The sequence below is a fragment of the Podarcis cretensis genome, assembly GCF_951804945.1.
Source record: "Podarcis cretensis genome assembly, chromosome: 9".
Lineage (NCBI taxonomy): Eukaryota > Metazoa > Chordata > Lepidosauria > Squamata > Lacertidae > Podarcis > Podarcis cretensis.
This window is the reverse complement of record NC_137178.1, coordinates 52795015-52813303: the sequence shown is the minus strand read 5'-3', so window position 1 is coordinate 52813303 and position 18289 is coordinate 52795015. Positions and strand designations below refer to the sequence as shown.

Here is an 18289-nt window from a genome sequence, read left to right as displayed (position 1 = left end):
AGCATCTTAGTTTGACGGCTTCTTGATGAAACAGAATCAAGAGCTAATTCAGTCTGGTTTCAATCCTGATTTTTCAACAGAATCGTTAAGATGCTACATAATGAAGCAAGAAGAAAGCTTTGAATCTTGCTTCTACTCTTGTTTGGGTCTTGTGTAAAGGGAAAGATGTGTGCATCTCCCCGCTGCCAATTTACAGAACAGCTAGAAATGTAAGAGAGAACAATTTACACTTTGTCACTGCCGCTGAGCCACCAGCAGTGAGTCCTAAATATTTTAGCACATATCTGTAACTCAGGTTTCCCAGCACCTGACACTCTCTACCTTTTATGAGTAGGTAGCGCTTTCCTGTAAAACACTATAGTTGTAATTTTAAACTAGCAGTCTTAACAGTCACAGACATGGAAGGACGCAGTTTGCATACCGCTGCATTTCCTCTCAAATTGACCATCTTGCACGGAGTCACTGCAGTGTCCCACCTAGACAGGAAGGACAGAATTAAAACATCAAATTTGTGCACCTCCCTCCGGAGATGCAATTTGGGGTAAATTAGCATTAGCCACAAGCACAGCAACATAACAGAATAAAATTACTTTGGTAATAACAAAACTCCCGCAGTCAAAGCCATGCAGCGAAATGCTTCAGGAGAGCTGGTACTCTGAGCAAACCATAAGGCATAAATATCAATTGGAATTAGCTATTACAAGCCAGATTATTCCAGTAGCTTCCTGCCTCACATGCTTGCATATGCTCAGAGGCACTCTTCTTTTTATCATCACTTTCCCAGAAGCCCCTCTTGATTTTGGCTAGGTTGCAATGTTGTAATTATGTATTTGTTTGTTTATTGTGACGGACTGCCCTGTTTTGCTGCTGAGGAGACAACGAAATGCTCCCTCGTCGCAGGCAGCTTCTGGAGTGCGCGCACATTACCCTGTCATCCCTCCTCCTTACCGGCACTGAGGAGGATGAGGAGAAGCGGGGCGGGGCTGTCTGTGACCCGACCGCGCGCGCGCGCGCGCGCGCCCCTCGTTTGCCCCGCCCTCAGCAGAGCGAACAAAGGATTCCCGCTCCCTCAGCGCCTCCTTCCCACTCTCCGCTCCCCGCCAAGCGCTCGCGCCCGCCGCAGCACTCGAAGAGGCGGGGCACTGGGAGAGGGCGGGTCTTTCTGGGAGGCTCAAAGGCGCCGTTGCCAAGCAACGCGAAGCTGGCAGGAGGCGGGCGCTGAGAAGCGGGAGAGAGAGTGAGTGAGTGAGTGCGCGCGCGCGCAGTTCGCCATGGGAACCGGTGGTCAATTCAGTGAGTCGCGCGCGCGCGCGGGGGGGGGAACCGAATCGGGCGGGTTCATTTTCCCTTTCCATGCACTTCTCTCCCTCCCTCCCTCCCTCTTTCTCTCTCCCGCCCCCACGCACACAACAAAGCGCCTGGTTTTGCCCCCTCGCAAATGTTACAGTGGTATATTTTTAAGTACTGGGTTTCGAACGCCACTTGAAGTCACACGCGCATCAGACCCCGCGGCTAAATCACAGGTGCACGGGTTAATTTGGGTGGCGCTAGTGCACTCTGCGCATGGTCAGAGGGCACACCGCAGTCTCGGCGACCACCCGAGCACCATCCCCTGGCACGGAAAGTGTTCTGAGCCCTAGAAGCTCCGGCTCGAATTAAGACACACCCGCCTTTCCCTGATTCGCTCAGCTGTTGGGGGCAATTCCTCCGACGAGTCGTGGGGAAGGAAAGGGACACCCTCGCCCTCCCACTTTCCAGATTTCCGAAGGAGGGGTGAGAGGCAGCCATGGGCACAGAATCGTCATCATCACATCACTGACCGCCATCATAATAAGCTGAGAGGGTCCATATAGTGATGAGGAAGTTCACTCAGTTCTAAAACACAGGATAAGTCACCAGTGCGCCTAGTTTGTTTTCTTCTTCATGTCCTACATGTGTGAGAATCTCCCTTTGTAAACAAAACGTCTCTCCAGATTTAGAGGTTAATCCCTTTAGGTCTGTGAACAAGGCATTTATTTCCACAGTAATAGGGTCAGGAAAGTCCTCTTGACCTTAGCAGGACTCTTTGCTAGGATCCTGGCAACAGACTGTTGGCACAGATTGATATTGGAGTAAGTTTTAGGCGCTTCTTGTTGGCCTTTGTCTGTCTCGAGAGACAATGGAGTGCACCTTCCGGGGGTGAAGTCAAACGGCTGCGTTAGGGCTGAAGTGACGCCCCCAGGGCGCAAGTCTGGGCAGTGTGTATGGAGGTCCTGGGATGTGGGTGGCACTGTGGTCTAAACCACTGAGCCTCTTGGGCTTGCCGATCAGAAGGTCAGCAGTTTGAATCCCCATGACAGGGTGAGCTCCCATTGCTCTGTCCCAGCTCCTGCCAATCTAGCAGTTCGAAAGCACGCTAGATACATAGGTCTCTGCGGCGGGAAGGTAAATGGTGTTTCCGTGAGCTCTGTTTTCCTCCGCGGTGATCTGTTGCGCCGGAGGCGGTTTAGTCATGCTGGCCACATGACCCGGAAAGCTGTCTACAGACAAACTCTGGCTCCCTGAAAGCAATGAGCACTGCAACCCCATGGTCGCCTCTGACTGGCCTTAACCATTCAGGGGTCCTTTACCTTTACCTGGGATGTCCAAATGATAAGACCCCCCCCCCACTCTCGGCCTTGCTGATGTGGTCCAAACAAAGGCTGTGCAATGCATTTGTGGCACCAGGTTGGCTGCAGGAGTTGCCAGAAGGAGGTGTACAAGATGCTATCCGACAGTCTTAGTGACTCCACACTGGATTTGTGTAGGGTTTACTCCTGAGCCTTTTCTTCTCCCAAAGATATCCCACAGGGCAGTGGCGGTTCAGGATTAGAGTTTTCCTTCTTCTAGATTCCCAGGTTGACTAGTCCCATCTGCCCATCACTTCCCTGTATCGGTCTTGTCCTCTCAATCTGTCAGAGCCTATCTTCACATGCAGGGGAAGTCCCTAACTCAGCAAGGGTTTGAGAGCCATTGTGTGGCCACTGTTGCATGCTGACAGCTTCTAGGAACCCCCAATGAGAGTTGAGTGCAAGGAGTGTGCTGCCTTGAGCTTCTTGGGGAAAGCGCAGGTTAAAAACATACAAAATAAATGTCATTATGTTGCAGGGAAGACTTGCCAAAGGATTTGTTGCTACCATAACACAATGGAGGAAAGCAAAACTATGGAACCTCATAAGATTTTGCGCCGGGCCCTGTCACACTGAGAATGTTTGTGCTGTTCTGGATTTAGGATGTGTTTTATAAAAACCAGATGACAGAACGGAGGGAAGTCGATGACTCGGTAGAGCTAAAAATTTATAAAGGGAGATATGATGTTATAATAACGTTAAAAATGGAAAAGCAATAAAAATATTATAAAAAAGAGAGAATGTTTGTGCTGTTCTGCAGAGCCCAAGGCACGGCAGAGCAAACTTTTTAAAAAAACTATACAAGATGACCCCCCCTCACCAAAGTTTGCTTTCTCTTATCCTATTTTGAGCCCTTGTTAGTAAAAGTTTTCAATTGCCTGGAAATGTGTATGTATGTAGCCAACAGCATATCTGCTTGTTTTCAAATGTTGGATTAGTGGTATGTGTAGACATCAGGCATCTCTCTCTCTCTCTCTTTTTTTTTTTTTTTTTTTTTTTGCCTCCTGTTTCAAATCAAGCCTCTCAACTGTTTGGAGCCTGGCCAAGATCAGGCAAAGTGTAGAAGGTGCCCTTCATAATAAGAGGCCTTTGAAAGTTTCTGGCACTGTGCGTTCCCATAAAGGTAAATGTGGGTAGTATTAAAAATCAGCATGAGATGTTCCTCTTAAGAAGAGAACCTTAGAGGATTAGATTGTAGCTTCTGAATCTCTTATTTTTGATGGCTGAATGAGGCGCAAGTAGTAATTATTCTGTGGTCCTCACAATCTCCCAAGCCTGGGCATTTACTCCTAATTTATTCATTTATTCCAGAAAGAAAGTGTTTGAAAGAAAGAAATGGAGCTGACCAGTGAGCCTCTGCCTCAAGAAAGTAGAAGCGAGACCATTCTCCAAACCATCTCAAAGCTCCAGATTTCTGAATCAGGAGAGTTCAAACCTGACCCAGGTAATTATTATTCATTAAATTTGTATACTGCCCTTGATCTGGAGATCTCAGGGTGATTTACAGCATACAAATACACTACAAAAACACTGAATACATAATAAGAACAAGAACAAAACACACACCCCAACCTCCCACAAACACATTTAAAAGGACCTAGGATGTTAGTCAACCAAAGTCCTGGTTGAAGAGGAACATTTTTTCACCTAGCACCTAAAGGTGTACAGTCATCCCTCGGGTTATAGACACTTCAGGTTGCGTTTTTTTGGGTTATGGACCCGCCGAAACCTGGAAGTACCAGAACGGGTTATTTCCGGGTTTCGGCGATCACACTTTGCGCAGAAGCGCCAAATTGCAACCCATGAGTGTGCAGATGTGGCGCTGCAGGTTGCGAATGCTGCAGGTTGCGAATATGCCTCCCACACGGATCACGTTCGCAACCCGAGTATCCACTGTATAATGAAGACTCTGGTGCCTAGGCTGTTCGCTTTTTCATTCCATATCCCATGGATGGTATCATTAAAAAAAAAAATCTGTTCACAGTAGTTGACTGGGGCTGATGAGAGTTGGAGTCTCACAACATCTGGAGAACACAGATTCCCATCTCTGCTGTAAAGTAACACTCCTGCACACTGCAGCTTCTGAGCTGAATGAAAGCATATTCTTTAGTAGAGAGGTGCTGCTTCTTTACTTCATCCGTTGTGGTGTATAAGCAATGTATATAGCCACACACATCCTTTTTTGTTGCAGCCTCTAGCCCACACCCAGGGTGAGGATGAATGAACGGAAGAGATGGTGCTTGTGTGTTTGTGTGAATGGATATGTGTGTGTGTGTGAGGGGGGCATGGATGAGAGGGAGTGTCCCACACCCACTCACTTCTTGCTTTGGTCCCACCTATCGCCACCAGTATTGCAGCCCTTAGCTCTGAAAAGATTGTCTTCCTCTGGCTTGTGGGATCTGCTACCACCTTCCTAAACACAAGGAAGAAAAGAACCTCTGGTTAACAAGGAGCTTTGTTCCTTGATCTTAATTTTGCTTCAAGGTCAGATTTATTTTCCAGGAACATTTTGAAATCATTCAGGCACATTGACACAAAGAGGGCAATCTGTGCAATGTGTGCATGGGCCTGCTTTGAGGATTGGGCCCCTCAGGTGCCAAGGAGTGTTGTAGATTTTTTTAAATAAAAAGAATACACACACTGTGAATGCTGGGTTTGTTCCGCAAGCATATTTCCTGGCAGATGGTGTGGTCAGCTTTGATATTCCTGTGGATATGGCTGTTGAAGGTAAGGGGGCTGAATTTTGGCTCTCCTTCTCCCCAGATTAATCAGGCACTTAAAAATTGACTGTGCCATCTGTATAGCTGGTACACGCAGGCAGAAATTGTTGTGTACGGTGATCTTTGGATTGGGGCCACTTACTTTGGCTGCAAGCCCCAAGTTGTATTTCGCAGGATGCATGCAGACAATATCAAAAGTCCGAAGACTATTTAATGCAGCTTGTAGTGTAGCAAAACAAGAACTACGTCATCTCATAGGTGATGATAATGCAATGAATATTGTTTTAAAGTTTCAGGATCAAATACTATTTTTGTTTTTTGCTTTTTTAAACAGAGATTTACAGTCACGAGTATCTGCTTTCAAGGGCTGAATTGTTACTGGAAAAGCGGATTAAAAATGGAGATCCTTTGGCCTCTTTTCTCAAAGGGCAGATGTATTTTGAAGAGGTGGGACTTTGCGCACACACCATATACATACAAGAGGAAGTTTGAAATTGTGTTGAACAAGTATCAGTGTTGAAATGTGGGATTAAGAATTCAGATGCCAATATGTTAGGAAAATTCACAACCATTTACCAGGTCAGATTGGTGTAATATGCTCAAACTGGCTCATTTTCTATCTGCTGTAAAGGGAGAAATTTTAAGGGGAAATTTAAGGGGAATCTTCCTGTCCTGCCAGGAAGATGCAGAATTTCAAGTTTATTCATGCTTTTATATTGTTCAGGACTTATATTATTCTATTCAGGCTTTACATCTTTATTTTTATTTTACTGATTTCAATATGTGCTAAAATTGGGCCTAACAATTTAAGGGGCAATCCCGTGATTTGCCAGAGAGATTCAGAATTTTATGTTGTTGTATGTAGTTTTATTTGGGTATGGGTCAGTCTTATGTAAACTTATGTCATTTTTATGCAGATCTGTAGTTTGCTAACATTCATGCTTTGTGATGTCCAATGGCTAGATACAAATGAAGAAAATGAAATCCATTTAGGACTCCACCCATTTCTCCAGTGATCCTTTGTGGCTCAGTGGGAACCCCGATATCAGCTCAGACTTGTCCAGTGACCTCAGTGAAGGAAACTGCTCTCTGTACACAGCCCATCACAAAAGCACACACAAAATTTTGGGTTCATGTGACTTGTTATTTCCAGTGGTTTCTTCCCAAGAACCTCTCTTCTGTAGTCTTTGCATTTCTGTTTCGGGGAGCAGGCAGAAAACCTGGCCAGTTTAACAGGAGAACAAAAACAGCTAGTTCTTATTCCAAGGTTCTCTGCTGAAAGTGACACGCATCTCTCATGGCTTGGATCCAGGCATTTCAACATGTTTTATTAAATAGTTCACATAATTTCCATATTCCAGGATGTCTAGTTGCAGTTTCTGGGTTGGATTTTATATTTTCTTTACAATATTTTACATTAAAATGGCACAATTGTATCCCCAAGGCTTCAGTAGCTAGATTTAATCCTGAGTATTTGATCTCTCGTTTCTTGCACAGGGATGGTATGAAGAGGCACTGCAGCAGTTTGAACAAAACACAGATTTTCAGTCCATGTATCAACTAGGCGTAATGTACTATGATGGACTGGGGACCCCACCAGATCCTGTAAGTTGCAACCAGATTGGTCCCCCCCCCCCTTTGGTTGTTCATTAGGTAACAACTTTTCTTACTTAACAGCATTAATTTCAAAGATGCAGATTAATAAGCAAATGTCTGAAGCATAACATCATTGGGCAGAGCAAATCTGTGGAGCCAGAAAGCAGAGGATGCTTCTAGACTGTTAGCCTTTTCAGTTGGCAAATTCAGTCACTGATAAAGTCAGGTTGTGCAATCATAGTTTATTGGGGGGATCTTGCCCCCCCCAAGCACCCAATTCTGAGAGCGCTGTGCTTTTTATTTATTAAATTTCTATACCGTCCTTCATCTGAGGATCAGAGGACAACTTACAATATAAAAAACACAAAAATGCATACCATAGTAACAAACAAAAGCAATAACCCAGCCCCACAATTTAAAAGGCCATAGATTGTTTCGCCAAAGGCCTGAGAATGAAAAGGAGGTCTATCCATGGAAAAGGTGGTCTAAAATATTCTATGGCCTCTGAGAGGCCCTACTGAGAATCATAGGAATGTGCCCTAAATATGGTAGGCAGAGTCCATTATTTTCACAGAGAGACTTTCTTAGTGCTTTTATTATGATCTTTTGGGTGCCAAGTAAAAAAAAAAATTTTTTTAATCTGTACAAGCCTTTTTTAAAAATCAGGCTCTCAAAGTCAGATCTGTAATTTGCTGTACATTTGTGCTGCTGTCTTGGTTTTATCTTTTTCCCCACTCTACTGGTAAAAATAATTTTATGCAGCAAATAATTGTTTTAGACTTTTTGTGAGCAGCCTGGAGAACATGTACCAGATGGCCTACATAGATGCTGGGTAGTATGCAATGCTACTACAGTGGTACCTTGGTTCTCGAACTTAATCCGTTCCGGGAGTCCGTTCAAAAACCAAGGTGCGGCTTCTGATTGGCTGCAGGAGCTTCCTGCAGTCAGATGGAAGCTGCGTTGGACATTCGGCTTCTGAAAAATGTTCGCAAAGTGGAACACTTACTTCCAGGTTTCAGGCGTTCAGGAGCCAAAACATACGAGTACCAAGGCGTTCGAGAACCAAGGTACGACTGTAGTTCTGTCCCTGAGTGCTGCATTCATGCTAGAGCTAGAATGTATGCATATGTGAATTCTGATACAAGGGTTTTTTTAAAAAAAGATGAAAATGAAGAAATTTATATGCTGCCCAGTTAAATTAAGTTTTAAAAGCCAATTACTGTATTAAGTGTCCATCTTAATCATATGAAATATTTCCTAATGTCACTAGAGGGCAATATATTTGTTACATTGTGGGGTGGGGGTCATTGTAATTTCCAAAGGAAATACTGCACGTGAAACCAAATGAAAGAAGCAGATAAAATTGTGAGGAAATCAGGCACACTATGTATCTGGCTACAATTTACCAAACCCTTTCTGTTTTACTCAGATTGGTACTTGTAAAAAAAAGGAAAAAAAAGAAAGATCACTACAGAGCATGCTCTAGCACATCCTGGGGAACTGGGCTGTTCTCCAAGTCTGTTGGCAGCTATAGAGAGGCAGCATTTTCCAGATGTGTTTCTGGGTTCCCATAGAAGGTGAAAGTAAGACCAAGAGGGTTTTCATGCAACTGCTTGCGGGAAAGGACGACGACAATCAGCAAACCACTACTCTCTGATTTGATGCCACAGAAGAGAGTCTCAGGAGCACGCCTGCCTTAACACAGGCATTCACCACCTAAAAAGAAATCACTGTTTCTATACTGCAAGGGTCTCCCAGAGCAGTGCCCAGCAAACCAGTAGAGCACAGTATTTAATCATGTATATGTTAAAAACATAAGCCATAAAACCACCTGAAATCAAACAGGCAGTAAAACCAATTTCCGGTCAGGTCCTAGCATGTTGATGGCTATATTTGGAGATAGATACAATCACTCAGAGGGACGCAGGTGGCGCTGTGGGTTAAAGCCTCAGCGCCTAGGACTTGCCGATCGAAAGGTCGGCGGTTCGAATCCCTGCGGCGGGGTGCGCTCCCGCTGCTCGGTCCCAGTGCCTGCCAACCTAGCAGTTCGAAAGCACCTCCGGGTGCAAGTAGATAAATAGGGACCGCTTACCAGCGGGAAGGTAAACGGCGTTTCCGTGTGCGGCTCTGGCTTGCCAGAGCAGCGATGTCACGCTGGCCACGTGACCCGGAAGTGTCTCCGGACAGCGCTGGCCCCTGACCTCTTAAGTGAGATGGGCGCACAACCCCAGAGTCTGTCAAGACTGGCCCGTACGGGCAGGGGTACCTTTACCTTTACCTTTTTACAATCACTCAGGCAAACATCCATGTGTATCACATACCTTACTTGTGGATCCAATGAAATACGTGTAACCCAAGATTCCATCCATGTAGACAACCCTGTTTCCAGCCAATCTGACTGGCTGCTGCGAGCCACACAATGATTGTGGCTCAAGCTTGCCAGAGAAGCCTCCCCAACTGGAATACATTTCTGCCTCCTTAGAATGGCAGAAGCATCATTTCCCAAAACTTTGCCTTGATCCTAACAGTCCTATGCTAATAATAAATAATAGTAATAATAATAATTTATTGTTTCTACTCCACCCATCTGGCTAGGTTTCCTGATACACAAACCTTTCTTCCCACAAACTTTCCCCCTGGTAACAAACAGTTACCCCCTTGGTAACTGCTACATTTAGTGGAATGTTAATGTTTTTGTTAAGTTTGCCAATATGGATTTCATATGCTGTGTTTGGTAGTTTTGTTATGCTGTGTATTTTTGCTGTTTTTGTCACCTACAGCAAAAGGGAATTGAATATATGGAGAAGATTATCAACTCTGGTTCCCCTAAAGCAAGGCATTTGAAGTTTGCCGCTGCCTACAACCTTGGAAGAGCTTGCTATGAAGGATGTGGAATTGAGATTTCAGAGAAAGATGCTGAACGGTAACCTTCACGAGACACCTGTGCTATGTGGATGCACTTTTGAGAAAGGTCACATGCGTTAATGCCTCTTTCACGCACACACACATCAGTTTTTGACTCGTCACACCACATAGCTATTTTACTGGTAGGAAATGTGCATTTTCTCAGCACGGAGACGAGGGGCGCAGTCTGCCATTTTTCCACTTCATTGTAATTGCATCTGGACACTACAATATAGAACAGCCCTAAAGCAGGAGTGGGGAACCTTTGTTGTTGTTTTTCACTTGTCAAAGCCAGTATTCACTTAGGAGTAATCTGTCAGGTGTCATTGGTGGGCAGGGACAGAGCCACTTTGTCCGTGCATGCTATCACCTTTTAAAATACATTTCATTCCCTTCTCCATCACCTCCACATAATGGGTTTGGCTGCCAGGAGATGGAACAACAGATTAATTTTGCCAGAGGTCTGGGCGATAACTTACCGAGGGCTTTTTAACTCTCCACCTTCCATTGCTTCATCTGTCTAGGGCTGGATCTAGACACATCAAAGAAGCATTTCAGTTTAAAGCATTGTAAATTTAAACAGGGAAAACAGGTAGAGAAAAACGGGACTCCACATTGCCATCTGGTGACACAATGTTATATTGCACATAAAGGTAAAGGGACCCCTGAACATTAGGTCCAGCCGTGGACTACTCTGGGGTTGCGCCGCTCATCTCGATTTATTGGCCGAGGGAGCCTGCGTACAGCTTCCAGGTCATGTGGCCGGCATGACTAAGCCGCTTCTGGCGAACCAGAGCTGTGCCCGTAAACGCCATTTACCTTCCCGCCGGAGCGGTACCTATTTATCTACTTGCACTTTGATGTGCTTTTGAACTGCTAGGTTGCAGGAGCAGGGACCAAACAACTGGAGCTCACCCCGTTGCGGGGATTCGAACCGCCAACCTTCTGCTCAGCAAGCCCTAGGCTGTGGTTTAACCCACAGCGCCACCCGCGTCCCATATCGCACATGCAACGCACATAAATCGCTTTTTCTTTACCAGTGTAGCTCTGTCCATTGCTTCTCCCTTTCCCTTTATTCTTCTGCCCACCCCCATATAAAATCAGTCAGTGAGCCACAGGTTACCTATGCCTGTTTTAAGAGGAACAGGCCAACCATGCCACTCATGTTTTTCTATGTCTTCCAGTTTATGGTTTATTGCTGCAGACCACGGGAACCCAAAAGCAAGTGTAAAGGCTCAAACAGCCCTTGGGATGCTGTATTCAGCAAAGCATCGAAAGGATCTGAAAAAGGTATGTGTCTTGCTTTGGCTTACATCACAAAGCTTGATTCAGGTGTGCTGTCCAGTTAAATGAGGCTGTTGTGATTTAGATGTGGCAAGAATCAAGTGAGTAGTACAAAATACTTGTGTATCCACAACTGGTTTGCAATGAAAGGTTGCCAAGCAATTTAAGGTGTTTCTTAAGTACCTGGTGCCTTTTAACATGCAGCACTTTTTGCCAGGGGAAGAAAGTTTTACAGCAGCACTGCCCCTAATCCGCTTGTAGCTGTAGGCAACTAGGTATGTGTAAGAGCTATTTCAGGGGTCAGTAAACTTTTCAGCAGGGAACCAGTCCACTGTCCCTCAGACCTTGTGCGGTCTATATATATATATATATATATATATATATATATATATATATATATTTGGGGGGGGGGTGAACAAATTCCTATGCCCCACAAATAACACACATTCTACTCATGTAAAAACACCAGGCAGGCCCCACAAATAACCCACAGATTCATTTTAAATAAAAGGACACATTCTACTCATTTAAAAAAATGCTGATTCCCGGACTATCTGTGGGCCGGATTTAGAAGATGATTGGGCCGGATTCGGCCCCCGGGCCTTAGTTTGCCTACCCATGAGCTAGTGGCTCTTTGTGAAGCTACATCCCCATTTGCAACAAAAGATGATCCAGACATTCTGACACTTATGAGAACTTATGAGTATCCAGCTGCACATTGGCAGTGCATGTAGAAGCCTGGTTATACAGGCAAATCCTTCTTCCTTGATTGAGGAAAAAAATACCTATTATTTTTTCTCTATGTGAATAGGGTCTCCCCTCAAACATGCTTGGTATATTAAACCATTTAGAAGAGCTAGCTTTTACTACCTTTCAGAATAAACTAAGAGGCACACTAGCCTTTCACCTTATCTGAATTTAGGGTACCGGATACCCATCTCACTTAGGATCGTTGCCAGTGCAAGAAGTGAAATGTGTGGTTTACCCCTCAAGCCGTTTGCTTCCCTGAGTTTTCAAGCAAAACACACTTCCCCCATTTAAGCCATTTTTGCCTTAGCTTTCAAATACCTAGGAGAAAGAAGGATCCAACTTGCACCAATATAAACTCAAATCATTCCCCCCTGCCCCAGAAACTGAGCCACAGCAATTATGAGAATAGTTTAATGTACTGTTGTATACTACCCTGCAATCGGCAGATGAAGGGCAGTGTAGAAATAAAATGAAGATGATAGCAGCACTACAAAGAAAAAGAATGAAGTTGTACGTTGGCAAAAGCAAAATTCACTTTCGACCCTTTGACATTTGTGGCCAGGTTTGCGTAATGAAACACTAATGAGCTGCGTGGGTTGGCACATCAGACTTGAATCTCATGATAACAGCATTAGTCATTTGAAGGAAGGCTTGAACATCCTGGGGTAATTTAACAACCAGTCTTTTCTTAATGCCATGAGCTCAACATTTCAAAAAATAAGAAGGCATTAAATATCAAAGAAGTTCTGCATTTATAACTAAGCAAAACATCTGGCAGGCTGTAAATAGAAACATTGGCTTGCTCTTTTTAAAAGACTGTGTTCTAAGATTAAGTGCTCAAACACACTTCCACTTGTCCCACTGCTTTCCCCCAGGAAAACTTGCTGTTTACCGCTGAATCAGAACAAAACATCAATTGGGTTTTCTGCGGATCAACATTTGTTCTGATTCAACAGCAAGTTTTCCTAGGGAAAGCAGCAGGGCAAAGAACCTCTTGTACCAATGCCTATCGAGCACAGGGCAAGCAGAAATGCGGTGGACAAGCCCCAAGAGTCTATACTGCAGTTGGTAGCTGCCCATACCCTACGCCAGAAGTGCTGGCGTGTTCACTACCATTTTCACTGCCATTTATGCATATGCCTAAATTGGGAATTGCCAACATTTTTGGGACCGTGAACAAGCAGGAAAAACTGTGACGGGCACCACATATAAACTCCGCAACCAAGGCCACACCACAACCTGTTCTATGGGCTGCAACAGAATGTTTCTTTCAAGCCTGATTTCAGCCAGGGCAGAGGACCCCGTAGGCGTCGGCAAAAGCCCCTGTGGGAACCACATTGGTACCCCCTAGTCTATGTAATCCTGCCAACCTAGCAGTTCGAAAGCACATTAAAGTGCAAGTAGATAAATAGGTACCGCTCCGGTGGGAAGGTAAACGGCGTTTCCATGCGCTGCGCTGGCCACATGACCCGGAAAAACTGTCTGCGGACAAACGTCAGCTCCCTCGGCCAGTAAAGCGAGATGAGCGCCACAACCCCAGTCGTTTGCGACTGGACTTAACTGTCAGGCGTCCTTTACCTTTACCTTTTTTAGTCTATGTAATAAGAGAGCCCTCAAATCAGTTGGCTAAAGTGCCAATGACATGTAATTTAATGGCCGTTATGTTTTGGTGATTACAAGTCTACATCTCTGCCTAGCCAGTGAGGCTGCTCGTAAGTGTATTTTGTACAGTACACATTCAACCATGTTGCCACTATATATGTTTCAAAACCCCATTCTTTCTCCTACAGGCCTTCTTTTGGCATTCAGAAGCTTGTGGGAATGGGAGCCTGGAATCACAGGGCATCCTTGGTCTTATGTATTTTTATGGGCACGGTGTACGTCCAAATTTAAAAGCTGCTCTGGAGTGCCTGACTGCAGCCTCAGATCGTGGGAACGTCTATGCTAAAGGTCACTTGGTGGAATATTACTACAAAAGGAAATTTTTTACAAAAGCAGCTGACTTTGCCAAAAGGTAAATTAATTCATTAGTAATTCAAGTGGAAGCTGATGATGAAAACAAAGGCATTATTAGATCAGTTCCTAAAAAACAGATACATAGAAATATGGTACCTTTTAATTTTTGTGTTGCTGATCTTAAAAAAAACAATTCTGCTTGTTGCAACTAAATTTCCTCTCTGCTTGACTCTCCTTGCTTTCTGCAGCAAAAGGGAAAAGACGGCGGGGGGGGGGGGAGAAGATGGACAATCAGTTTTATGTTTTGCCCTTAATATCCACTAAATTCAGGATACTAGAATTTAAGTGGGAGGAACACATGAGTTTACCCAGGAAAGGCATAATTATCTAGTTCATATCTGGTGAGGCATGGTGGTAGGACAATTTTCTTCATGTCACTATTCAATAAAGAATTATTTTACTTTCCAGATCGCATGTTCAAGTGCTAAAGTAATCTTCTTCTAGCTCAAGGGTTTTTTTCAGCAATACATCCAGCTTCAGTTTTAAAGCACTTGGATGTCATTTGAGAATGGCGAAATGATTCAGCACTCTCATTTTTGCCTTAATGGTTTTGCTAAATGATGTCCTAGAACTTTGGGAAATAGCTAGCATTCCACTTCTTCCTACCTGGTTTGTGACAAGAATGATACAGCTAACCTTTTGCCTAATGGTGCCTGTCTAAGCATGCTCACTCAGAAGCAAGGCTCACTATGTTCAGTGGGGCTTACATCTAGGAAAGTGTACATGGGTTTGCAGCCTATATCTGACATTTCTGGGAAGAGTCTGACTCTGAAGACGAGGGAATGCAGTCACAGACAGAGCAGGAGTGGGTTAGTTCGCCCCCCCCCCTTCATCAAGAGTTCCCAGACTCAGATAGAACAGCAGACTCAGAAGGCTTGCAGACAGAGAGAGGGGAGGAGTAGATGACATTGAGGGAATTGCTATGCAACCAGGAGGGAGGCAGCATTTAGAGGACTCTTCTTTTGAGGGGGGGGGAGGAGTCTACCCTCCTTGTCCCTGAACCAGAAGAGCTGAAAGGGAAGTATAAGAGATGAAGGACTGGACTTTGGCATCCTTTGTGCTGCAAAAGAGTGACCAACTTGTAGCTAAGAGCAGCAGGCTCGGAGCTGCTCTCTAGGTGTTAACTGTAAATAAACATACCGTAAAACTGCCAAAGACTCCTTAATTCTTATTGGAGCTTGCTTGCCTGCCTGAGATCATTGCAACAAGTCACTATACTACTGTGAAATCTTTGGGCCAAACTCAACATTACATTATTCACATTGCCTGGCCTTGTACAGTTGATTTCATTTTTTGTTTAACCCAGTAGGGGCTGTGTCCCTGCTTGCTCTGCTCGCCATTCCTCCACACTTACTCCAAAGTGGTTGCCCCTTCCCACCCATGCAACTACTAAGCTTGGTTTTCACCACCACAACCCCATTTCTGAAGCCACTTCTCTATTCCTTTCCGCAGCCCTTCTCTGCACCTGGTTTTGCCTTCACTGCCATGTCCATTTGTGGGCTCTGCGTCCTTTTTCTCTCACAGAGGACACAGCTGAAGAATGGAAGAGGGAGATGTTTGAGTACAATGAGAAGGGAGGGACCCTGAGAAGAGAGAACATGCTGGTGTTCTGGGAAGGGAGAGCAGGGAGGAAGCCCCCAATTAGGACTGGTACCATAGTAGGGGGAAAGCCCTATTTCCTTCCAACCCCCAGCATGCTTTCAGTCTGGATCACCACCTTCCCATGTCAGTTATTTGTTTAACACACAACCAAACAATTTGAACACCATCATGTCTGTAAGTTGACTTGAGTCCCATCAGGGAAAAAGGTGGGGTATAGATAAATGTATAATAATAATAATAATAATAATAATAATAATAATAATATCATCTAGTCTGGCCCTTAATTCTCCCAATTTATAATGATTAGCTTGCTTTGCTATGAGATCACAACAAACCTCTAATCTCCCACCTCCTTCTGACAGCAGTAGCAATGACAGCTTTTGCAGACCCTTCTCGTTCTAATGCTGTTTTGACCAAGAGCAAAAGGCTCTTAGTATTTAACGTCCCCTCCATTTTTTTCTGAAAACAGAAACAAAAGCCCTATCAACATGCTTTTCATGTTCAGGCAAATGAGAATGAGAAGACAAGATGCGTGGGGGCGGGGACTATGACACAAGCCTGTCTCTGTTGCTGTTTCACAAGGAATATGGCTTTAACAACCCTTTGCTTGTCTCTTGGTTCATTTGCAAAAAGTGGAGAAGGGACACGAGGATTTTAGCACAAAAATGCACCAATTATACAAGTTATTCCTGCTTCTTCCCTTAAACATCAACATGCAAGGACGTTGTCATGCTGAAGTTTGCGTGGTGCTGGTAGGCCACCACACCAACTCCAGTATTTAATAAATAAAAATAAAAACAAGTAAACAGGGCAAACGACAGGCAGGCAGGTGAGCAAACAAGCAGTGCAGTGGCAGGCAGCCCTGACAAATTTATTTAATGGAGGGGGGAGGCGCATCAGAGAGCTGTTTAGCAAGGCACTCTGAAGTACCTCCCTCCAGCTGTGTTAGCATTCCAGAAAACTGCTCTTTAAAGCACCTCCCCATTGCTTTAAAAGGGGTTAGCAGAAGGTGTGAGTAGAGAGGTGCTTTGTGCTAGCTGTGACTGCTGCGGAGGGATAGCAAGGGGGTGGGTGAGGTATAAAGTGAGAGGTTTGATCAGATGTGGAGGAAGAACAGTTGGCAAAGTCGTAATGGTGGCCCCCAAGTGTTCTGAGAATAACTAAACTTTTACCTTGTATTGTGAATCCAAACAGGACTGCAGAAAATGATGACGTTGAAAAGTTAGCAAAGGCAACAGACTGCATTCCTTTTTATATAAAGAGAGGGCTTGCTATGGCTTCCTTCTACTTGGCTAGATGTCTCCAGTTTGGTCTAGGAACACAACAAGATTTAGCAGCAGCTAAAAATTATTATTCTAAGGTAAGTCGCTTTTACTCTGTTAGCTCTTTGAGGCGACATTATTTGGATCTTCATTCAAAATACTTTTTTTTAAAAGTGTGTGTCCTTGTAGCTTTGTAATGTAAGTTTTATATAATGCAATGAAGGTATAAAGGTTCATTTGCAATTATGGTCACTCTAATTCATCTTTGTGTTTATAGGCATGCAGGCTGGATCCCGATCTGGCTTCTGAACTTGAGCTACTGGCTAATCATGGGAGAATTTAGAGCATCATTTTGATGAATCTGAGCAAGTTCCGGCAGTTTGTCTTTATAACGACAAATGTTAGTTGTCGTTCAGCTTTTGATAAATCATGGTTATTACTTCAAGCATTTTAGGCACATAATGTTCTGATTATCTTCATCTAAAAGTAAAGCATTGTATGACTTATTTTCAGTGTTACGAAACCATCAACGTGCATTAAGTTCAGAACTGTAGCTCTGTTACCTGGTATCAAGGTGGGGTGCAAGACTGTCTCTCACAATTTCTGAGAATTTGCCATGCTGACTGGGGCTGATGGAATCAAACAGCATTAGGAAGGCTGTCCAACCCTAGTTTACTTAATAAAAAGTGCATCATTAAATGCATCTTTCATTGCCTACAAATACTTAAAAGTTTTCAAGGCCAGCTTATTAAATACCCCTCGATTCTTAGATAATTTTTCTTATTTCAGTCATCAGTTGCAGCAAAAGAATACTGGAATTAAACAACTGAACCATCCTTTACATATAAAACTTGGTTGAAAAGTCCCACATCAGACCTTTCTAGTATTGCTGAACAGCACCCTGCAGATGCTGAAGCTTTACAATTTAGTCACAGTCTGTTTGTCAAGACATGCCTCTTGGGTAGCTGCATGAAACTGGTGAGCACTAAACCCTCTGCCCTGTGTAGGTTGGTGTATTACAGAATCAAAGTAAACCGTGAGCTCAGGCATGTGGAGCTGATTACTGACACACTGTGACACATTGTGTGCATTTGAAATTGTACCGTAAAAGTCCCTTACTACTCACAAAGCTATTGGGCATTTTTTCAAGGCAGTAGTGGCTATGTTTTGAGCTGGCAATGGACTGAGGCACCCACTCATGGAAAAGCAAAGTGGCTGTACTGCGGCATTTTTCTTTAGGAACAAGAAACTGAAAAGGGATTTTTTTCTCCATCTGTTAAGGTGTGGGAGACCCAAAAGGCTTTTGGGCCCATTCAGGCTTTGGAATACCATCACATTTCCTAGCTGGACTAAATTAAGTTTCAGAAAATTCAAAAAGCAGGAGTCTTCAGCAGTGAATTGGCAACCTTCGCATTAAATCCAGATGTTCTTTTACCAGTGCTTTAAAAAGAGCCATGTTTAGGAAAATAGCCATATAGATGATATCAAGAGGGGATGAAAGGTTTAA

General features: G+C 44.1%; 1 protein-coding gene and 1 long non-coding RNA gene across 4 annotated transcripts; one reads left to right on the top strand and one right to left on the bottom strand.

Moving 5' to 3' along the window:
* Positions 1-678: 678 nt before the first annotated feature.
* Positions 679-17481, top strand: LRP2BP (LRP2 binding protein). Of its 3 annotated transcripts, none has more exons than XM_079989942.1 (9): positions 679-1241; positions 3960-4092; positions 5703-5815; positions 6866-6973; positions 9745-9887; positions 11053-11158; positions 13693-13916; positions 16715-16880; positions 17060-17481. In XM_079989942.1, the coding sequence occupies exons 2-9, from the start codon at positions 3984-3986 to the stop codon at positions 17123-17125; spliced, it is 1035 nt and encodes a 344-aa protein (XP_079846068.1). In that variant the 5' UTR covers positions 679-1241; positions 3960-3983; the 3' UTR covers positions 17126-17481. The 3 variants fall into 3 exon arrangements, with proteins under 3 accessions (XP_079846068.1, XP_079846066.1, XP_079846067.1); XM_079989940.1 differs by having other exon boundaries at positions 682-1293; XM_079989941.1 differs by lacking the exon at positions 679-1241 and adding an exon at positions 1866-2111.
* On the bottom strand, positions 10059-16781 carry LOC307223717. Its single transcript, XR_013842211.1, has 4 exons — positions 16693-16781; positions 15384-15451; positions 14015-14096; positions 10059-10291 (listed from the first exon to the last, which is right to left on the bottom strand). It is a non-coding gene; the product is annotated as an uncharacterized lncRNA (long non-coding RNA).
* Positions 17482-18289: the final 808 nt, after the last annotated feature.

Excerpts from the sequence above, each read along its gene's own strand:
- LRP2BP (XM_079989942.1), top strand. The coding sequence starts at position 3,984 with ATGGAGCTGACCAGTGAGCCTCTGCCTCAAGAAAGTAGAAGCGAGACC. Across the intron at positions 13,917-16,714 it reads GCAGCTGACTTTGCCAAAAG|GACTGCAGAAAATGATGACG; the intron begins GTAAATTAATTC and ends GAATCCAAACAG. Across the intron at positions 16,881-17,059 it reads CTAAAAATTATTATTCTAAG|GCATGCAGGCTGGATCCCGA; the intron begins GTAAGTCGCTTT and ends TTGTGTTTATAG.